Raw genomic sequence first — 20,749 nt, forward strand, 5'->3', positions numbered from 1 at the left:
AAAGCCACTGATCACAAGGATGCTGGGTGGAACACCTGGAGTTCTCTTGCAGGTCCTGCCTGGGCACCCTCCGACTAAGGCTCTGTTGGAGGCTGGGAACGGTTCTTCCTTCATGGTGGTGAAAGGGTGTCCCTCTTCGGGCTAAATCAGGGCATTAACGTCTGAATTCTGACAAAGCAAGGCCTGACAAAGCAAAGATGAAGTTTTGACTTAACTGGAGCCTAAGGAAATATGATTTCACTTCAAATAAATCTCTGTTTCTATCATGTACACACAATCCTAATGTAAGTGATTTCATCTTTCAAAGCTGAAGGTCAGCCATTTCAACATGGTATTTTTTCCACTGAGTGTCACAGTTTCTGGTCTCCTGGCAGATCTGCACCATCAACATCCTAAATAAAACACAAAATCAAGGCAATTTGAACTCATTGGACACTTTTATTTTAACGTAGCACCCAGCTTTATATCACATACATTTTCCAAAATTAGATGGGCATAGTATAGAACACTATACGTTTTGCAGCTTACCACAGGGACAGTCTGCAGCTGTGAAAACAAATTACTTAAATCTGGCTATCTAATTTATAAGTTAAAATTCAAATATATAATAATCTTGGGGTATTTTTTTTTAGATTAACAACAATAATGCTTGCAATACAACTTTTTTATATCAAAAAATCAGTAACAGAGTAAAACAATGCATATGGTCATAGCACATATCAAGATAGCTGAAAAAAGCTTCAAAATACGTCATCTCTTTTCAAAGATACTAAATCACTAAGATTTACTTTTTTTCTTGAAAAAAGTATTTTACTCTTTAGTCAGTAAAATATGTGGCATCATGAACCAATGTATTTCCTTGTCAAGGACTGTGTATGCTGAAGACAGAAAGGCTGATGGTACTGGAAAGTGGACATCCCTCATTTCCCAGCTAGCAACTTTTACAGGATCTCTTCCTCCTGATTTGGAAGCTCAGCTGGGAGGAAAGCAACCTATGCATCACCAACAGGCAATTTTCACATTATGCCCATCCTAAATGCTTCCTGTGAAGGGTTCCAAATCTCAGCCATCCCTTTGTGGTCATTTTACCATGCAAAGCCTCATCACCCTATGCTGGCTAGCCTTGGCAGTGTTTTCCAACCAGAGACTGGTTTGGATTGGAAGGGACCTTGGAGATCATCTAGTTCCAATCCCCCTGTTGTGGACAGGGACACCTTTCATTAGATCAGGTTGTTCAAAGCCCCATCCAACCTGGCCCTGAACACTTCCCAGGGATGGGGCAGCCACATTTTCTCTGGCAACCTCTTCCAGCGTCTCACCACCTTCACAGTAAGAGTTTCTTCCTTGTATCTAATCCAAACCTGCCTTCTTTCAGTTTGAAGCCATTCCCTCTTGTCCTATCACTACATGTCCTCGTAAAAAGTCCCTCCCCAGCTCTCTTGTAGTTAGGTACCCAAAGGTGCTATAAGGTCTCCCCAGAGCCTTCTCCAGGCTGAACAACCTGAACTCAGCCTGTCCTCACAGGAGAGGTGCTCCAGCCCTCTGATCATCTGTCAAGCTGGAACTGTCTGGATGATAGCAAACAAATTCCTCTCCCTGATGTGGATACAGAATTCCCAGCAGCAAAACTACTGCCATGCAGTCTGAAGATAATATTTTGACTTTAACAGGATATCCAACAATTTACCAGTAACAAGGCTGCATTGACTAAACATTTACATTTTTGTTACATCACCAAAACTCTCTGGAAGAGCGAACTGAGGACTTTCTGGAAAAAGTTGGTAATGTTTCCACTGCATCCTAGTATAAAATTAATAACTAGGAGAAGGACATTGATCCTTAAGGATTAATGTGTGTTCACAGGTAGTTTGTTTAATAAAGGAATGCCTCAGAAATGGAAACTGTTTTCCTTGCTTAATTACCAGGTCATTATTTATTTTCAAAGGCTCATATAAAAATGGCTTATCTTCAAAGGCAACCAGTCACTACACTTAGCTGGGCATTTTTCTTTTTTCACTATGGAATTACTGTAGATTGAAATAAATATAGGTATCAGGTGATAGGAGTGTTAACAGACCCATAAAGAAATGCATGAACAAAAGGAAGACGTGAGTGCACACTTACACCCACACTGAGGAAGATCCTTATCTGCTCTGCCTAGCCCTGTTCTGCAGACAAAAAATATTTAATTGCCCACTGAAGACTTGAGAAGGGGCACCAGGCTCATGGTCAGCATATCCTCTCAGATGCAAGGATGCCGTGCTCCAGCTCCTGTTCCCATTTATCCTCTCTTGCTGGGCATGTTGTGCTCTGCCCAAGTACCTACAGAAACTATGAACTGAGGACAGTGAGAGCTCATGCATGGGAACATGATCTTGCTCCCTGGTCAGGCTGACAGCTGGGGCAGGCAGACCTTAGTTGCTGTTCTGGGTCAGGCATGCCAGAGGCTTAAAGCTAATCACTCACCTGTAGCTCAAGAAAGTACCCTGAACATTAAGCCTGTGAGGTCTCCCTCTCTGACTAAATGGTTTTGGATGCAGGAGCATCTCCCATCCAAGGTTTGAGAATGTAAAGGTTTTTGCAAGAAATTATGATTTTGCTACATCCACATTTTTCTAAAGGAAAAATAATTTTGAAGAAAATCTGTAATACTGGATTTAGACGTGAAGTTGGGCCAGCCAGGGCTTGTTAACAGTAGCCATGAGCACGGCTGCACGGAACAACTGCCAGAAGCACTGTCATAGTTTCATGATGCCACCTCCACCCCTCAAAATGCTAACAGCTTCCCAAGAACAGACACACTTTTTCATTTTGTGTGGGCTATCATAAATGCTTAACCATTGGGACATACAGAAGAGTAACCTCCTGCATCATATGTATAACACATTGACACCTCTCCTTGAACATTTCGCTTTACTGATGTGTGAAGCAGTGTATCGTCATCATAGCTGACGTTTCACCAGAAAGAAAACAAATCTACTCACATTCCAGTCATTGAAGCTGAGTGCGGTATTTGATTGCAACACTAAAAGTGCAGGGATTATTAAATACTTTTATTTATTAATCCAATGGTAAAGTAACAGCCAAGCAAATACTTCATTGTTGGCTAAGAAAGTATCATAATTTCCAGTGAATGAAAAAACCTCCTGGATTTTAGAAGAGAGACATTTGAAACCGACAGTATAAAGCAGACTCTTTCACTCTTCCCTTGAACAGCATCTATTCCATTAATAACTCAGGTGAAATAAATGGGAGATTATTTCAAAGGAAGCTCCTTTCAAACATGAGAAAGTCCTCCACTGCCTTAAAAATGCAATGTGCACACTTCTTTGTAATCATTTAAAAGCTTTCCTTAAAAACTCACCCATAAAAGAAAAAACAAGTGTGCCATATGATTATTTCCCAGGAAATAGTAAGGGCTTATTAACCAAATTACAATGTATGAACTAAAAAGCAGACAGGGCAAGCACTTAACCTCATTAAATCTCAGGAATGACTCAGTAGTATTATGAACAAATGAAATAAATGATGATAAACTCTCAACAATACCACTATTAGCAAGAGGGCAGTGGCTCTTTTGCAGCTTCCCAGAAAAGCTTGCATTCCTCACATTTTGTCGCTGACCAGGAATGACCATCTGACCCCAGCTATGCAACAGTCACATGAGAGAAGTCTCAAATCCAGAAGAACAGTTGTTGCTTGTTGACATAGCGATCTTTAGTTGAATCAACACTAGTGTACCACAAAAACAGACTTTCAGTAACAATTCTGCAAATGCTGATTTTCACCTGCAGACTTCTGGATTCGTGTCCCCCATCCACATTCCTTTCAGCAAGAGTAGACTGTTTCCTTATCACTTTAAACACTCCCAGTGATGCCTTTCTTATCTCTCAACAAAACTTTTGGCTGCTCTGGTGCCCTCTGATATGCCACGGCAGCCATTCCATGACACACCCCAAGGAGAGGTTACCCAGCTGCTTCAAACCTGCTTCTCCTTCCTCTTCAGCTCCAGGGCCATCCTACAGCTAAAGGGAGGAAGCACCCACAAGGGTGACAGAATTGCTGCACTGTTTCTGCAAGATGAACACACACACTTAGGTCAGTGAAACATGTGCAGTGTCATGTTTAAGGTGGACAACAGTAGGCAACATGCCCTTGCAGTAAAGCACATCATACCCATGGTGGGAGCAGGGCTGCAATTATGTCTGAAGTCACCCAGTCCAACAGTATTGCTCCAAGAAATAAAGCGACATTAGTTAGCCAGCTTCCACTGCAAGAACTGAGACCAAAGCCACCAACCACTGCATCCATGGAAAAATCCCCACGGGAGTCAGCTGGTCCTGGATCAAACGCAGGTTAAACATTAATCTTTGCTTCTTCTCTTAGAAAACAGACGGGCATTAGCAGCTTTCTCCTATCAGTAGCATCTCCACTGATGTGCAAAGGAATCTTAACAAAAGCCTGCTGTAAAAAGCAATTACTTCCATCTCACATTTTATAGCCTCATACATAGCACTTTTGCTATCTTTCCTCTTCTGGAAGTACAGTTCTTGTACACATCCTTAAAACAAATCAGCAGCTATTAAGACAACAAAGCAGACTAATACAAATGTACATAGAATAGCTTTTATAAAAATGCCCTGAATGCATTTTTAACCTCTTGTTAGAAATATACTGTTGGTTAAAGAAAAAGAAGAAAAGAAAAAAAGCTATACACCAGCCATCTCAAACATGCTGAAGGAATGCAGAGACACTGGTACTTGCAAGCAAGTGCTCAAATACGGGTGATTAGAAACAGCTGTAGCTCAAAAAGATTTTTTTTTTCTTAATTTCCAAAATAATTATATTTTAGTATTTTTTACTGTTCTCTTATATGATTTGAACTAATAAAATACAAGTTCTCTAACATTAAAATACATCCGTGATTGCATAATAAACAGTACTAAGAAAATAATTATTTGACATGTGATTGAGGATAAAGATTCTGTACATCTTGTAAGTTCCACTCCTATGGTATGTTAAATCCACAGGTACTCTACAATGATACAATCCTACAGGAATCAGTAACATCCAGATGCACAACTCAGAGGATGAGTTTTCAATTTAAGCAAGAATTCAGGAATGCTGTACCTCTTAATGATCAGGGCAGGAGGTGCTGCCAAAACACATATAAATCAGGAATTCTTTACATAAATAAAATACTCCCAGTTATTCACTTCAGTGATAAACCACATTTACACATTAGGCTGGGAAGGGGGAGGAAAGAAGGCAAAGCATCCCCCATGCAGAAATATTCCACAGTCAGGTATTTGTTTTCTGTACCTTCCTCACCTGCAAAGGCAAAATGTGCATAATAGGATGAAGAGAGACCCAGCAAGGCCAGTCCTCCCCATTGCCCTGGAAGAGACCCTGCTCAGCTGCACAGAACTCCTCTCCTTGCAAAGCTGCTGAGCACTGCTCTGCTCCTGCTCATGCACAGCCGTGCGTGTCACAAGACGGTGACAGGACGTAGCTGCTCCAGCTGTGTTTCCAAGGCAATTCGCTCCTTGTGAACCTCCTGCAGGAGGAGAGGTGCATTAGAACTTTCAGGATGCTTGCATGGCACCACCCTGCTCCAGTAAAGGGCAGCCAGGCAGGCTCTTGCTGACCCCCATGAAAGGGCTCCCTGCAGGTGTGGGAGCTGGGCTGGACTACAACTCCTCCAGTGTGGGCAGGCTCAGAGCCCCAGCATGGGAGTGCACTTGAACCCCCCTAAGCCTCAGTGCAAGATGTGCCTGAGGAGTACCCATCAAGTCTTCTGGTCTCCATAAAAACAGCAGAGCTCTGCTCTATCAGAAAGCTTCCAAAACAGCAATGTAACTTGAAGGACAAGTTCAATTTTCTTCTCGTGTGAACTTAGGCAAAGTGCTCTGTCTTTTCCTGCCGTAAAACACAGGTAACAGCACTGGCCTGCTGAAGATGGAAGCAAGTAAGACCTGACCCAAAGAATGATGGCAATGTGCTGTCACTGAAAGCTTTCATCTCTGTGCTTATTTCAATTACTGTCCTGTCTTTTGCTCTGATTTCAATACTGCTGGAGGTAACACATAACTGATTGTAGGGAGCTTTGTCACTGATTTTAAATGCATTCCTTACCTTCAGCTGCTGCTGGAGCTCACTGTTCAACCTGGCGAGCACAGCATTGGCTTCTTTGTTTTTTCGTATAGCAGTCTGAATAGCCCTTTTCTGCTTGGAAGACTGTCTGCCAGACAGATAAATACAAAACATTTCAATTAAGAGCCTCGACACTGGCTGATGCCAGAAGAGCACCCACCCATTTTGCATAATTCTCTGCACCCTGGACAAGGCTTCAAAGACAAGGTACAAACTACAGATTTAAGAGAAGAAGAATGTAACACTGAAATGAGACGGCTGAATCAGGTGGAGTGTTTGAAACTTGTTAACCTGAATGACAGAAATACTTTAGGCTGTCTCAATTTCAAAATCACTGCATTCTCATGGAGCTTAAGAATGATCCCTGCATAGCTGTGCTTATTGCAGCATCTTTGCATTAGCTGTTTTCAGACATTTGTAGAGTTTAGAGTCAGGAGTGGTTAACAGAAAATACAAAAATCATTCTATACAGAAAGAAAGGACATTGGCATGAAAATGCTGTCTCAGATTTTTGCTGCTTCTGATGTTTCTTTACTTCAAAATTTAATACTTCTTTTATTCAAAGCAGTCATTTCCACCAAAACCATCTGACATCACAGACAGGAAGATGACTGATGGACCTCCCTCATGTCTTTTGCTGATAAAATAAAGGATGTATCTTTTTTATTTTAAGAACTTATTTTATTAATTAAGAATTTTTATTACTTTATAGCCTGTAGTAACTGGTCTGGAGGAAATGACATCTATGCCAACAGGTATAAAAAGAGACAGCTGTACATAAGGACCAACCTATTCAAAGCAAGAGAGATAACAGCAAAAAAGAAAGAAAATACAAAAAATACTGACTGAATATCCAAGCCCCTTTCCAAATAGATTATTTTAAAGTTTTACATGAGTAAACAAGAGCTCTTTAATGCCAGATGTGATCTAAAACAGATACCCTATTTAAATATGGTCCAGTGGCACACAGTCCCCATTAGCTCTTCTCTCTTAACAGAGCTGATGGCACTGATTTTTGCAATAGACTCTTTCTCACAGCACAGCAACAGGACTTATGCTGTTATCTTCCAGTGAACTATCAGTTTTCTGCTTCACTATTTTGCTGCAAACTACTATCCATAGGCTATAAAGTAATAAATGATAGGAAAAAAAAATAAAAGCAGGGCTATATAGCTCTGTGGTCATTTTAACATTTTAGGAAAGATATAGACAAGACAGGATTGAGATGTTAACAAACATCTTTGAACCACTATGGAATATGCACTCCCAAAGCACAAAATAGTACTTTAAGAGCATCCTAGGAGTCTTATTACTTATTCTAATCTCCAATTATGCAGCACCGATTCAGTTTACTGATAAGCAGTTTGCCAAGAAACACTCAATTGATTTGGGCAGCTTGATTTTGTTTCAGACAACCAGATGTCTTTGCAAGGCCCAAGGTGATGGTGGGATATGATGTTTGCACAGTGCTTCAACTGAGGGAGAGGCACAGACCCAATAGGGTTTCAAGTGCCTTCACTTACCATTTCTACAGCCCCTTCTCCACCACTATTAAATACACATAGAGTGAAATTCCTACAAGTCTTTGTTGCTGACAGCTTCAACAGCTGTGTTTATGAGAGCAAGTAACACATGTTGGGTTTGGCCATTATCGGATGGACCACAAGTGGTCTGTGGCTCAACTCACACCAGTGGCAAGCCCGTTTCCAACATGCCTTGCAATGAAGAAATATCACAAGGACATGACCAACATCAAGCATTTCATGACTCAGCTTCCTGGGCATTTATTTGGTCATATCTGTCCACGTGAAGGAGCAAAATTCCAGAAGATACATGCAAGGCAGAAACATACACCTTCACATATAAAAGGAGTTGTGTTAGAGAAGTTGGTGTTGGAGATGGTTGAACAGCTAGGCTTGCTCTTCAGCTGTGTCTACCAGGTAGAGAGGTAGGACACCTTTGAAGAGGTTATCTACCTCTATCTACCTCTAAATACTACTGACAGTCACTACAGGCTTAGTCTGCCTTTGAGAAGACTGAGGAAGATTTCAGAGACCTGTATCTTGTGAAGCATTCTCAGAAACAGAACTATTAAGCACAGAGCTACGCAAAGAGCAAACCCTGCTACATCAGATCTCATGTTGCAGTTTGGCATGCTTGGGTCAGGTTTTTACTTTTGGACTGGGAGGTGAGGCTTGACTGCTGGCAGGGAAGAAGTCACATTTATAGTGGGAGAAAGCTCGGGGGTCTCCAGCCCTTGCACCTCCGTCCGGAGCTTCCTGCGGGCAGGTTTGGAGGGTGGCTGAGCAAGAACAACCTCCTGAAAGGAAAAAGCACAGCAATGTTAAGTCAGGCCATATGCGTCCCATCATTAGGCTGGAGAATACTTGTGACACATAAATTGCTGACAGCTAGTTAAGATTTCATAATTTAAAGAGGTACAGAGCACAATTCAAATTTGGTAATAGCCTCTAAGGTTTCTGACTTTGAAAAAGGAACAACAACTCCTGCAATCCCTTCATGAATGAAAGGGTGTTTTGCCTTCATCTGGATGACAGGCTCATCAGAACTGGGTTGTATAACTTAGTGTGCATTGGGTGGAGGGAGGGGGTATAAATACATGTACTAGCCCCCAGTTGACCCAAAAGCATTAAAAACAAAGCAAGATTTATTTTTGACTATGCTCAGTCAGAAAGAATCAATAATCAATCACTTGCATCCCAACTTACTGCCTCACACGTCTGGCATGGAGCCTCTCCCTTCTCCCCTCCTCTCTTACATGAAGCAACAATGAATATAGTTTTGAAATAAAAATACATGAAATTATCCATGCAAAATTAACATGCTGGAAGTATAGAAGGCCAGCTATTTCTCTTGATAAGTTACATCAAAGAAATAGTCTGGGTTTTCCAGGCAAAGCAGAGCCTTGGATTTTTATGATTTCCGTGGTGTTTTCATTATTATAAATTAAGACAGCCTTTCTTTTGCAATGAGAAGTAGTTTTACCACCTTACAGCTGATTGAAATTATAAATATAAATGTATCCTCCTCAGTGTATTTTATTATTAGGTTTGTTTTACAAGAGATGTAACTACTACTGCCTCATTTCATAAATGAGAAAGTTAGGACTCAAAAAGTTGAATTGACTTGAGAAAGGTTTTTTCAGCATCACAGACAAAACCAAAGACCAAATTTCACTATCATACATTTTACTGGGCTAGATTATCTTCACTACTGTGTTTTGGCCAAATGTTAATAAAATAAGAAAAAAATTAATGGGGAAACATATAATGACAAAGGAATTACAAGGATAAAACTCAATGCTGTAGTAAGCAGCCTGACTCACGAGAAGAGACTAGTACAAGTGATACAAAATGTAACTGATATAAGACCATCAATCTTTCACATTAGAAGGGTTGCAATTTTTAAAAGAATTTTAATTATAAGGAAAAAGGTTTAAACATTAAAAAACAGTTCTGTAATTACTGCAAAAAAAAATCTAAAAATACTATCAGATATTCTGGTCAGGATGTCAGCACATCATGACTGCACAGATCTCTGGTAATGCCATGCTCTGAAATCCTCTGCACAGGCACAGCTCCCTGCAAACACACCATGTACAGCAAGGGAGGAACCTGCATATGCCTTCCACAACTATAATGCCAAACACACAATCCCAGTCTACCTTAAACTGCCCAAACCCTACCAAATCCACAGGATAAACCCCTCTTCCCTTTCAAACACAATGCTATAAGCAATGGTCCAATTCCTAAAAGCAGATCCCTCTGCAGGGGCTCTTTGGCTGGCTGCTCCTGCACCAGGCTTTGGAAGGTGGGTCAGCACTGCATCAACCACCTGCCTCCCACACCCCACAGCCTGAGGCTTTGCTGCTTTTTAGGGAACCAGGTGGGATGAGGGTGAGCATGAAGTAGGTGGACCACAAGGATTTCATTTCCCCAGCAGGGCTACAAAGCAGAGCAAAGAAGAAGCAGGGCCAGGCTAGAAGTAGCATATCATGAGCCCAAGCAGAGCAAGGCCACTGCCCAGAAAGCCCTGTCACATACAGAAAATGATGACACTGGATGTTTGTCTGTGCCCCGTTACAGTAAGAAGTGTGATGATGCTCCCGGGGCAAGGTACCTACTCCATTCAGCACCTGCCAAAAGTTCTTGGCTGGGCTGAGTAAATGTCTTGCAGGTGCTCTCTGGCTGCAGGAGGGGCCAGAGTGGGGAGGACCTGTATTTGCCCCCTATCCAAACCTGTTCTGGTTGGGTCTGGTGGAAGGAGGTGGTCATAGCATGACCAGGAGAGGAAAAATGCTCACAGCCACTGCTAAGGCCACTCCATCCCTAAGCAAGGCCCTTTCAAGTGTGCCATTTTAATTTCAGTGCTTACTTTATACAAATGGTAGGTTTGTACAAAAACATATTAGAAACTGCACATCTTGAACAAATCTCTCCCAGTCTGTGGACATTTAGTGGCAGATCCTGATCTCTAGCAAACAGGTGTGTATACATCAAAATCAAATCCTCAGCAACTGAGACCAAGAAGTGCATCACAATTTGGAGGAACTCCACCGAGACAGGTGTTGAGTACAGTAAAACCCTTTTTTGTTTTCTCTATGGCTCCACAAGCCCCTACTGATTTGAAATAAATGGCAAGCTGCCTCTCTCAAAGCATCAACGTGTATGTTCTAAGAGGTTTCTTAACGATTTATCTCAGCTGATGTCACACAACTGATGTCACAGTTCTCTTCAGCATCTTGACCTCCAGAGCAGGTAAACATGTAAAAACATAATCCTAACCCTCTGTTTAATTGCTTTTAAACTTTAAACAACTGCATTTGTTGATGAAGGCAAGTCACTCCATAATGGTACAACGTGTGCAGATCTCACCTTTTTTGCTGAACTGTTTTCTTCTGCCTGGGATGGGGGTCTGTTCATCTGAGGATGTAATTCAACCTCAGATGGTTGCTCTGTCTGCAACAACAAATCAGTCATTGCTACACCCTGAAAATGACTAGCAGTCACATACAATAAAGTCAATGAAAGGAAATGTTACGCACAAAAGGAAAGTTACTTTAACAATTCAACAGTAGGGAAAATGGAGATATAGAGTGACAGCTGAGTGGATGACATATGTCTTTTGCAGATTTTTAATGAAACCATATTCTTGCATTTTATTGTGCTGGGAAAACAGGAGAAAAGTTTTTTAATGAAGCATTAGGAACCATGTCTCTGAATGTAAACAATCTAGTACCCAGAATTTCTTCTAGAATTACCATTATGGCCTAAATACTCAGATAAAAACTAAGAGTGTGGAAAAAAGCTAGAAAGATCTTGGATATGCCCTGTCACCTTATTATCACCTGAAACTGATGAAAATTCATAGGAGTGAGCTTCTGTCTTTGAAGTTTGCGAGGCTGGAGTGACAAAGCCTAAATCATATCAAAAATTCCAGCAAAGTTACTGAAAACACAAGTCATAAAAAAGCAGACAAGTCTTCCTCCCTTCTCACATTTCAAACAGAAACCCAGCTGAACACTCACCACCCAGATCTACACATCTGTGAAACAAAACACCTGATTCCCAACATATCTGACCGAGAAGCAAATTAAAATAGAGGGTTAATCCCTTGCTATGCCTCTCATGAAAGCTTTCTGTACCTTTTGATTTCCTCCACCAGGACAGGGCACAGCACTGGGGAGGGCAGCAGGATTCAGAGCTGCCTGTCCCCAGGTGCACAGCAGCAAACATGGTTATTATAAACATGGTGTGGCTGTTGTCTGTCCAGAAGGTAAGGACTGGCTCTCCAAGATGGGGAAGGCAGGCAGGAGCAGGAGGCTGAGGGCACTTGGCACTGACAGACAGCCTCTTCTCCTCTTTCCCAGCTTCTGCCAAGTTGGACCCAGGCTGGCAATGGTCCACAGGCAGGAAGGGCCATCTGCCATCCTGCTCCTTCCTCAAACAGGCTTGTTTCTACACAGGTGAAAGCCTGTGCTTAAAACCAAGTCCAAAGCAAACCTCAAACTTTTAAGGGGCCAGGATTTTAGCCATAATAATAATAATTTGTTGCACACCGAAGAACCTAACTCACTGTTGCCAAGAGGCTTCTGCATAGGCCCACCAAGCTCTGCAGCAGTCACAAGTTTCCAAGGGCTTAACTCAAAGTTAAATAAAAACAACAGAAAGCACAGAATTTGGTATCTTTAAAAAGGAGGAACTTTTCCATACCATTTTCATTTTTTCCGCAATAGACACAATAAGAGCTGTAGAGAAAGGTGCAGGGGAAATGTGGTTCTGTGGTACTGCTCTTCTCCAACCATACTGTATCAAACATGTGCACAGAGGAGGAAGTCTTGAAATAAATTTTTTTTAAATGCATGTGAAATTCCTCAGGAGGGAGGAAAAACTGACAAGATTTCTCTCCCACCCTTTTTTAAGTGTGCTACATCTGTACTATTACCTGATGGCTAAAAACCCCCCAAAGAACCCCTCACACTGTAATCTTTCCAGTATTTGAATATTAATATCTTAATTTTTTTTAAATTTTAATAACTATTGGATGCTAACATTTGAATTTTGAAAAGCTTTTTGTATATTGAAGGGCTTCCTCTGTAAATGTAGATTTCTGGTCAAATAGAGTGAAATGGAAAAAAGCAATCTTTTTTTGTGTGTCTATAAAAATCAAAGACCTTTAAAAGTCCATTGAATGCAACAGAACATTTCTTTATCAGCAAGCTGAATAGCCCATAACCTCCCTGATTTCTAGAACCACTTTTTATATATTTGAAAGAAATGAAGACTCTAAGGAGAGCTAACAGTAGCCTGGCAAACTCCACAAGGGTTTCATGAATGACTGGGAGATGGCAAAACTCAAATATTGAACAGAACCACACAGTAAGTTTGGGCCACATCAATTTGACAACCCATTCATTCATTTAGGGACAGCAAGAATAAACCCAGCCCTTCAGAGAGACATGTAATACACACACTATGAAGTCCTCATGGCACAGCTTTGCTGCACAACACAGAGCAGTGCCAGGATACAGGAGAGAAAGGTCTTAATGACGTTTCCTGGACAGGGAGCACTAGATACCTGCCTTAACCTGGCCAGGCAGGCAGTTTCTGGGGCTCACACTCTTTTTTGAGCCTACGCTAAACCTTGCATCAAAAGCAAAAATATATTCACTTATTCCACAGAATGGAGAGGAAAAAAAAACCCTGACCAACTCCACGTTATTTTTGTATAGATAAAAAAATGCAGCTTTTGAAGAACCAGTGTGTTCAAACAGTGTAGAAGTAACTGAACGGATTGGTATTCTATGATGTCAGTTTCAAAAAACCAGAAAAATTGAAATCACGGTCAGATAAGGGGTCTAGAGTAGAAAGAAAATTTTTTTTTTAAAATGGAACCCAAACTTTTGCAGAACCACCCTCTCTTTTTTCCTTCCTTTCTTTCTTTCTTTTTTTTTTTAATTGGTCTCATTGCAGGAGAATACTGTTTTAAACCAAAGGGAACTGAAAAGGGAAAAAAAGGGTAAACCTTGTGTTCTGGTGAAAGCAAATATAAATTGTGGTGGTAATGTCAAAAAGGGTGAGATTTCACAATCTGTGAGAGCAAGACACATTTTTTGCAAGCTGAGTGTTGTGATGTGTCTGTCAGGCACAGCCTGCAGCCCATGCTCAGGGCTGTGGTACCCGCTGGCTGAGGCTGGGTCACTGGGCTGGCCATGTCTCCCTGCTGCCGGGACATGAGGATGGCAAAATTCGGCAGCCAGCAGTGCAGGGGCTGGTAAAAATAAAGAAATAGCTACATCTGCCCCCCCCCCCCCCCCAAAAAAAAAAAAAAAAAACAACCAAAAAAACAACAAACCAAAAAACCACCCTAGTTCTGGTGTTGCAGCTCCTGCACGACCAATAAAACCAAGTGACTGCCATGTCCCTAAGCTGCCACCTAGTGGCACGTGGGACAGGCCATTTCTGAGTGCTTGGCATATGCATCATGCATCCATGCAAAGGTTTGCTGGTGCAGCCAACCAACAAAGTCCTCTCCGAGAGGCTTTACGAACACATCTGCAAGTTGATGTCTCCCCACATAGCTTTTAAAGGAAAAATAACTCCTGCTTTTTCTTTTGGCAGAGGGATTCTTTGCAGATTTCCTTCCCTTCACTGATTTGGACGTGGGGTGGAAGTCAGTATAGCTTTCTGGTATTGGGCAGAGAGAGCCTGGCTCAACAGTCCTCTGGTCCTATAGTGGAGTACAAGGAAAAGGAGATCCTTCAGGAGCAGCTGAGGTGAGTTCCCTTTAGTTCTTCATCATTTTAATGCCATGCTTAGCATAGTCTGCAGGCAACTCATTCAGAAACGTGGCAATAAACTACCTCCCTCCAACCACAGAAATGTCTTAAAATTTTCACACATCTTGGCACAATTATATTTGCATTTAAATTCTTCACCATTGGTTTATTAATTATACATTATGCAGTATGGTCTTCCAAAGGAAACTCTATTTATGGTAGTGTAGAAGTGCTTTTCTGGAGGTGTCTCACATCCTCAGAACAGAGTAAACTACTGACATTGGGAATGCTGCTGTGCTGCCTGGTATGGCTGCTAACACACCCAGGATTACAGGAGATGGGCAAAGAATACCCTGGTCATCTGCACTATCAGCAGCGCAGAGTCTGCAGACCAGGCCTAATGGTATCTTGATTTTGGGAAGCAGGGTAAGTGACCACAGAAAAGAGCATGAGAGTGTCCTATTCCAAATCTTCTGAAGAGATTCTCTTTGCAGAGAACCACTTTAGAACTGTCTAACCAGTCCAATTATTAACAGACAGTATCTCCTGTTTTGTCAGCACAGCCTCAAATTTTCTAGGAATACCCATACCCTTCTCATTCTTCCTGGCAGAAGGTCAAACTGGCCCAAAAAGTTTCTGTGCAATGGCCACAGACAGAGCCCAACCTGCAGCCTATGGCCAACACTGAGCATTAGGACAAAAAGTTCCTCACCATTAAGGAGAGTATTAGGAGTTGCAAATGCTCATTATTTCATCACATGATCCCTAACCAGCCATTGATAATCTCCTCACTGCTCCATGTGACGATACTTACCAGTACCTTTCTAAAAGAATATGTAACTCTTACTTGAGCACTGAGTGTTTCGACAGCCTCGGATGGAAGATTTTCATAACCATAAGAGAACACAATATCTTAACTGGTTCTTCACTTACATTTCCAGTTCTTTTGCTTTGCAATGCTGGATTATATGTAAATTTCACACCCACTTTTCAAGACAATCCATAACTGATCTTCCATTCTGGAAGATCTACACCAAGCTTTCATATTTCTGTTACCTGATAGCCTTTTTGCAAGAGGTGAAGTATATATATTCAATCATTCCCACAATTCAATTTCGCCCACACTTATGCTCCAGGCTAACTTTACACATGGAAATAGACCCATTGTAGTCACTGGTACTACTCACAGAAATGAAATTATCTCTGTGCATTCACTGGAGTAGCCCATAATCATTACCTGTATAGTGCCACTCCTTAGCTTTGCAAAAAAAAAGTATTGAGAACAGCTTATCTGTAAGGAAAAGTAGGATATTAAATATGCTTAACACTCTGCATGTGCCCATTGCAATCTTCTATCATCTTTACGTAAGTTCATTTAAGAGGTATTTTGCTCCCTTCTAAACACTCATATTTCTGTGCTTAAAGCAAATTTCTGGGAAGTCGAGACATCTCAATTCCAGTTTCTGTGAGTCTCCTCCATCCCACCCAGAATCATCAATTCTTTTTATTGCTTATTAGAAAAACTGAAAATGGTAAGACAGAAAAAAACCCCACAGGGTTGCAAATGCAACAAGCTGCCAGGGTCTTAGTGTGCTGCCTGCTTTCTCAGCACTGTGCAGCCCTGAAGTTTTGATAAGCTTTTTCTTTCCCGGAGTTATCTGAGGGCTGGTGATAAGGTTGAGGAGAAAGGCAGTAAATACAAACAAATTGCTGCAATGTTCAGCTCATTCACAAGGAAAGAATAGGACCCAGATGGAAGCATTAACAATCTGTTTTAATACTTCAACTTCCACAAAACCAGATTAACGTAAGCTAGAAAGGCATATGTGCATTCCACTAGAGATACAGGCACTGGGCTCTTAGCTTCTTATTTTGTTGTTATGATAAATGTGAAGCCAAATTAAAAATTTGTTACAACACATTTTAATTAAGATACTCGCCTTCTTCCACTCTTCCAGAAACCTCTTTAGAAAGGATTTTACAGCATCCATCAACTACTCCTCAAATTCAATTTTAACTGTGCTACTTTCCACCACTTCTTAAACTGTAATTTATTTTGTCTGGGTGTCTTAGATTTAATATATAATTTTCATGAGAGGAAGATAATCCATTTGTATTATATTAAAGTGGCAGATGGCAAAATCTTTCATGTTATAGAAGACTTTCAGTTTCATTACTGTTACAGGCTTCTTCAGTACCTATTGCACAGCTTATACAACATAAGTTATTCTGCAGCCAAAACTGTGGAGATGATCAAAAAACCCTCAACCCTTCCTTGCACAGTAGTTGTAAATGCAAGCTAAAAAAGTGTTGCTTTCATTTAATGTAAAATAGTTGTTTGATAGAGTACCATCATGTATAAAATTGCAGGGTACCAAAAGCAAAATCTTCACTTTCTGGAGGGGGAGGTAAAAGGGGGGTAATTTTTATTTATGTAACAGAAAACTTCCTTCCTGTAAAATTCCAGGTATCCTGCCAGCACTTGAAATTCCTCATGTAATTTTACAGAATAAAGGAATATCTGAGTATTTTCTCCAAACAACCTTGTAAGCAAGCCCAACCTCATCCTCCACGTATCTCTGCTTTAGCCAAAGATGCTGGTGTGGGGGGGATGCCTGGACCACCTCCCAACACGGAGCCTGCACATGGCTATGCTGCTCTGGAGGCCCAGAGGTCTCAGCAGGACAGATGGACGTCCTTCCCCACCTCCTGGCCTCAGCATGGGCGCGTGTAATTGATGGTTACAAACGCAGCCTGAGCATACCCCACATTTGTGGCTCTCCATGGACTTGGCAGAACATGGAGGCATGTTAATAGAGACAACTTCTTGAGCTGGGTCCCAGTTTTCCCTTGCAATTCTGCATGATGAATGGCCAAAAAGCTTCAAGGAGTTATGAAGTATCAAGTAACATTTGGAGAGCAGAACATTCAATATGCTAAAAAGAATAACATCTTTGCTTTCCAACACCACCAGGTGCTGTAACTGGGCAGGGTGACCCACCCATCATCCCTCAGAGTGCTTCATTTTCAGCATTTCACCAAATCAGTAACATCTAATGGTAACAATGGTTACTAAACTGACAGCCAAATTCTGAGCTCATATAACCCAGTGAGATTTTAATCTTCAGAGTTGCACTGGACTCAGGGTACTTCAATTTGATAATGTTAACAGCTGCCTACCTACTCTACTTCACTTGAATGCTTTGCCTTCACTCAATTTTTTCAGTGCCAGCCAAAACTGCCAGCATGGAATCAGTGGGAAAAACCCATCCCAAGGTTTCCAGAAAGAAAAGTGCAGCACAAACCAGTGTGAATTTACAAAACCAACAGGCTTAAAGTTGTGACTCTGGGAAAAGAGATCAGGAACATCAGTTTTTTCAGCCAAGATACACAGAGTTTTCTTCCAGGCCCACTGTTTTCAAATTCCCTTATACAGCACAGGCAGGATTGAAGATTCATCTTCACTACTGGACAGGAAGGTACTGAAATGCAGTAATTTAAATAAAGGGATGTTGATATAATTGGGCAATGTTGCAGATAATTAGCTGATGTTGGATAAAATCCTAAAGTTATATTTGTTCTTCAGTGTTCATCCATAATTCCTATTACCATAAATGTTACTAAATCTCCCAGAGAAAGCAGCTGTGGTAAATGACTTCTGTAGGCTTAAAAGCCAACAGTAATAAAGTATTATTTTGTTTTCCATTAAAAAAATAACAACAGGGGCTTATACAAGACATGCATACATGTTTGGCTCCAGTGGAACGTTATTCATGAGTACCCAAAGTTTTTTTCTATCTGAAATCTGTGTCACCGCAAATCAGCTGCATAGCTATTGCCTTCCTGCTGTGATTCTTGCACCTCCATGTTACACAAATTTTCTCTGTACAGCCTTGGATCCACGAAGAAGTTTTGGGGCCACCTTAACGCCATTCCTCCTTGATGACTCAAGTTTACTGTCAAGTTAGGAACACAGGATGAGGAAGACCTACCCAAGCCACTGCATCCCATTCTCTAAAAGCCCAGAAAAAAAACACAGTAGGTATTTCCAAAAGCTACAGGTTATCTGTTCTATATACTACAGCATGCCATGGGAAATAAGCAGAGGTAAGGCACTGCTAGTATCCTAAGTCTACAACAGCTTGTAGTATATTAAATATTTATGGTCAAAAAAGTTGGGAAACTGATACGGAGAAAATTATCCTTAAATCCAAGAAGCTACTGCAGACTTGCTAGATGTGAAATGTGCTACTAGAGATCACAGAAGGTGTCAGTGAAGTTACACACAGGCTTAGGCACAAAAGGAAAACACTTCGAAATAACATATCCAGAAAAAACCCTCTCATCTATGTATAAGAGTTTTTCCATACATAATCTTTCAAAGCACTCATTATGGAATTTAGGCAAAACTTGAATTACTTATTTTTTTAAGAGGAAAGCAATATGAATTGATGAATCTAATAAAAGATTTCATACTGCAATTCACAATGTCTTACTGTAAATATAAATTCAAAATGGCTTGCAGTGCAGAGAGGTATGGGCTGGAATTTGGGTTGAAAGATCACAAATTGAAGATAATGGTGTGTCCACACAATTTAAACTGACATTTCATCCATCTTTCTTTATTAAGTTTACTAACAGTCACCATAGGGACCTCAGATAAAAGCATCACTGCATCAGAAAAGTGTCTGGTGAAAGCTCTGAGGAAATCTCAAGTACAGCTTATGGACTGATACAAAGTCAATAAAATGCTGACTTTGGCAACGGAGACATCCTGAGAAGGAGCTACCATAGCCTTTTAGAGGCCATCAAGAAAAAAGAGCTAAATCCACCAACTCCAAAAGCTGTTGTAGAAGTAAAAGGAGATGCAGCCACCATCTGCAAAGGTGTCTGTCCAGCAGAGGTGTGGAACAGCATGGGCTGGCAGCAGCAAGCTGAGCAGAGAAGCCAGCTCTGCTGCTATTTGTCATAAACTGGCCAGGTCCTCACAGCATCCCAAGATCTGAGCCTGCCACAGTAAGCCTGTGCATCCCCTGAGCTGTGAAGTCAAGGCCACAACAGTATCAGCTCTAAGTATCACCTTGTGCTCTGCTCAGCCAGTGATACAGTCCTTGTCCCTTGAAATTCAACTGCCTGGACTATGGAAGCAGAGTTGGACGTGGACATAATTTAGAAAGTCTGCGATATGAGCAAAGATGTTTGGCATGCTCTGAATAACCAGTGATTCAATAACCACCAAGGTTGATTACCTTGGAGATTCTGACAGGAAAAATAACATTTTCCGAAAGGCTGAACTACATTCTACTAAAAAACACTGCAACACAGAACCAAAGTCAAGGTGCCATTTCTATACTCCTATTGATTAAGCTCATAGGAGGACTTCTGCTCCACTGAAATGTAACACCTACCCCTTGGTACCTCTCTTTTATGCACTTTGGTCTTTACATCCCATGAGCCCTTTAATCTCATTCTAAAGAGCAAGCTGATTCAAGCTGCTTCTCAGTCATCCACAGAAAACCATAGTCCTCAGAAAGAAATTATTTCCTTCTCCTCCATCAACTAATTTCCAAAGCTGAGCCAAAATAAGCATATCATGAGAATACTTATAAGGTGCACAGCCACCTGAAATATGCAGGGTTTGCTTCACTTCCAAGCTACATTTGTCATTAACAGCGCTTCACTGCAGGCATACAGCAAAATGAACCAAAGAATGATTTTCAATAACATTGTCGAAAAATAAGTTAAAACAGAAATTTAAGACGAGTTTGGTAAATCTTGAAACAAGAAAAAGCTGAATATGCAACTTCAGCCTCATGACTTTTCTTCAGTTCTTGATCCTGTCTCAGCTTTGAAAGCAGATCCCTTCTTCCAGCTTCTCTGTGCTCTTTAAATCAAGGGCCCCACTGGACTACCATAATCCATATGCTCACTATTGCTTCCATGCTACTTGCAAAGGTCAGCTCAGCTGAATTATGACCCCATCACACGTACTTCCCTACTGTCTGTTACCTTTATCACAGAAAGGCATGCTTGGATAAAAAAATAAACAGTGTGATGAGCATAAACTTTATTATGTTTTTAAGAACTGGTTTTATATACAGTTTTGAGAGACATGAGAACAATAGTATTTTAACATTTGATTCAATATCTTTAAATATAATCAGAAATAAATTAAGTAAACATAAGTGATGCATGTTAGCAAAGCATCAGCTGTATATTCATTACTGAGCAGACACAGAAACCACTTTTTTTTTTTTTTGCTTTTAGAAACCAGACCTTTGTAATTGAGAGGACTGG

General features: G+C 41.0%; 1 protein-coding gene across 3 annotated transcripts in view; it reads right to left on the reverse strand.

Annotated features, from left to right (window-relative positions):
• Positions 1-418: 418 nt before the first annotated feature.
• The window catches only part of REPS2 (RALBP1 associated Eps domain containing 2), a 95,457-nt gene continuing 75,126 nt past the window's right edge, over positions 419-20,749 (reverse strand). For 2 of the 3 annotated variants that reach the window (XM_042037267.1, XM_042037257.1), the window contains exons 15-18: positions 11,049-11,132; positions 8,328-8,473; positions 6,136-6,241; positions 419-5,557 (exon numbers count right to left, since the gene is read on the reverse strand). In XM_042037267.1, coding sequence (XP_041893201.1) covers positions 5,489-5,557; positions 6,136-6,241; positions 8,328-8,473; positions 11,049-11,132 — 405 coding nt within the window. In that variant the 3' untranslated portion in view covers positions 419-5,488. The remainder of the gene's footprint in view (positions 5,558-6,135; positions 6,242-8,327; positions 8,474-11,048; positions 11,133-20,749) is intronic. The other variant, XM_042037275.1, reaches the window with a different exon arrangement.

The sequence above is a fragment of the Corvus kubaryi genome, unplaced genomic scaffold (assembly GCF_017639235.1).
Source record: "Corvus kubaryi isolate FWS band 111438036 unplaced genomic scaffold, C.kubaryi_AGA036_p1.0 133, whole genome shotgun sequence".
Taxonomy (NCBI): Eukaryota; Metazoa; Chordata; class Aves; order Passeriformes; family Corvidae; genus Corvus; species Corvus kubaryi.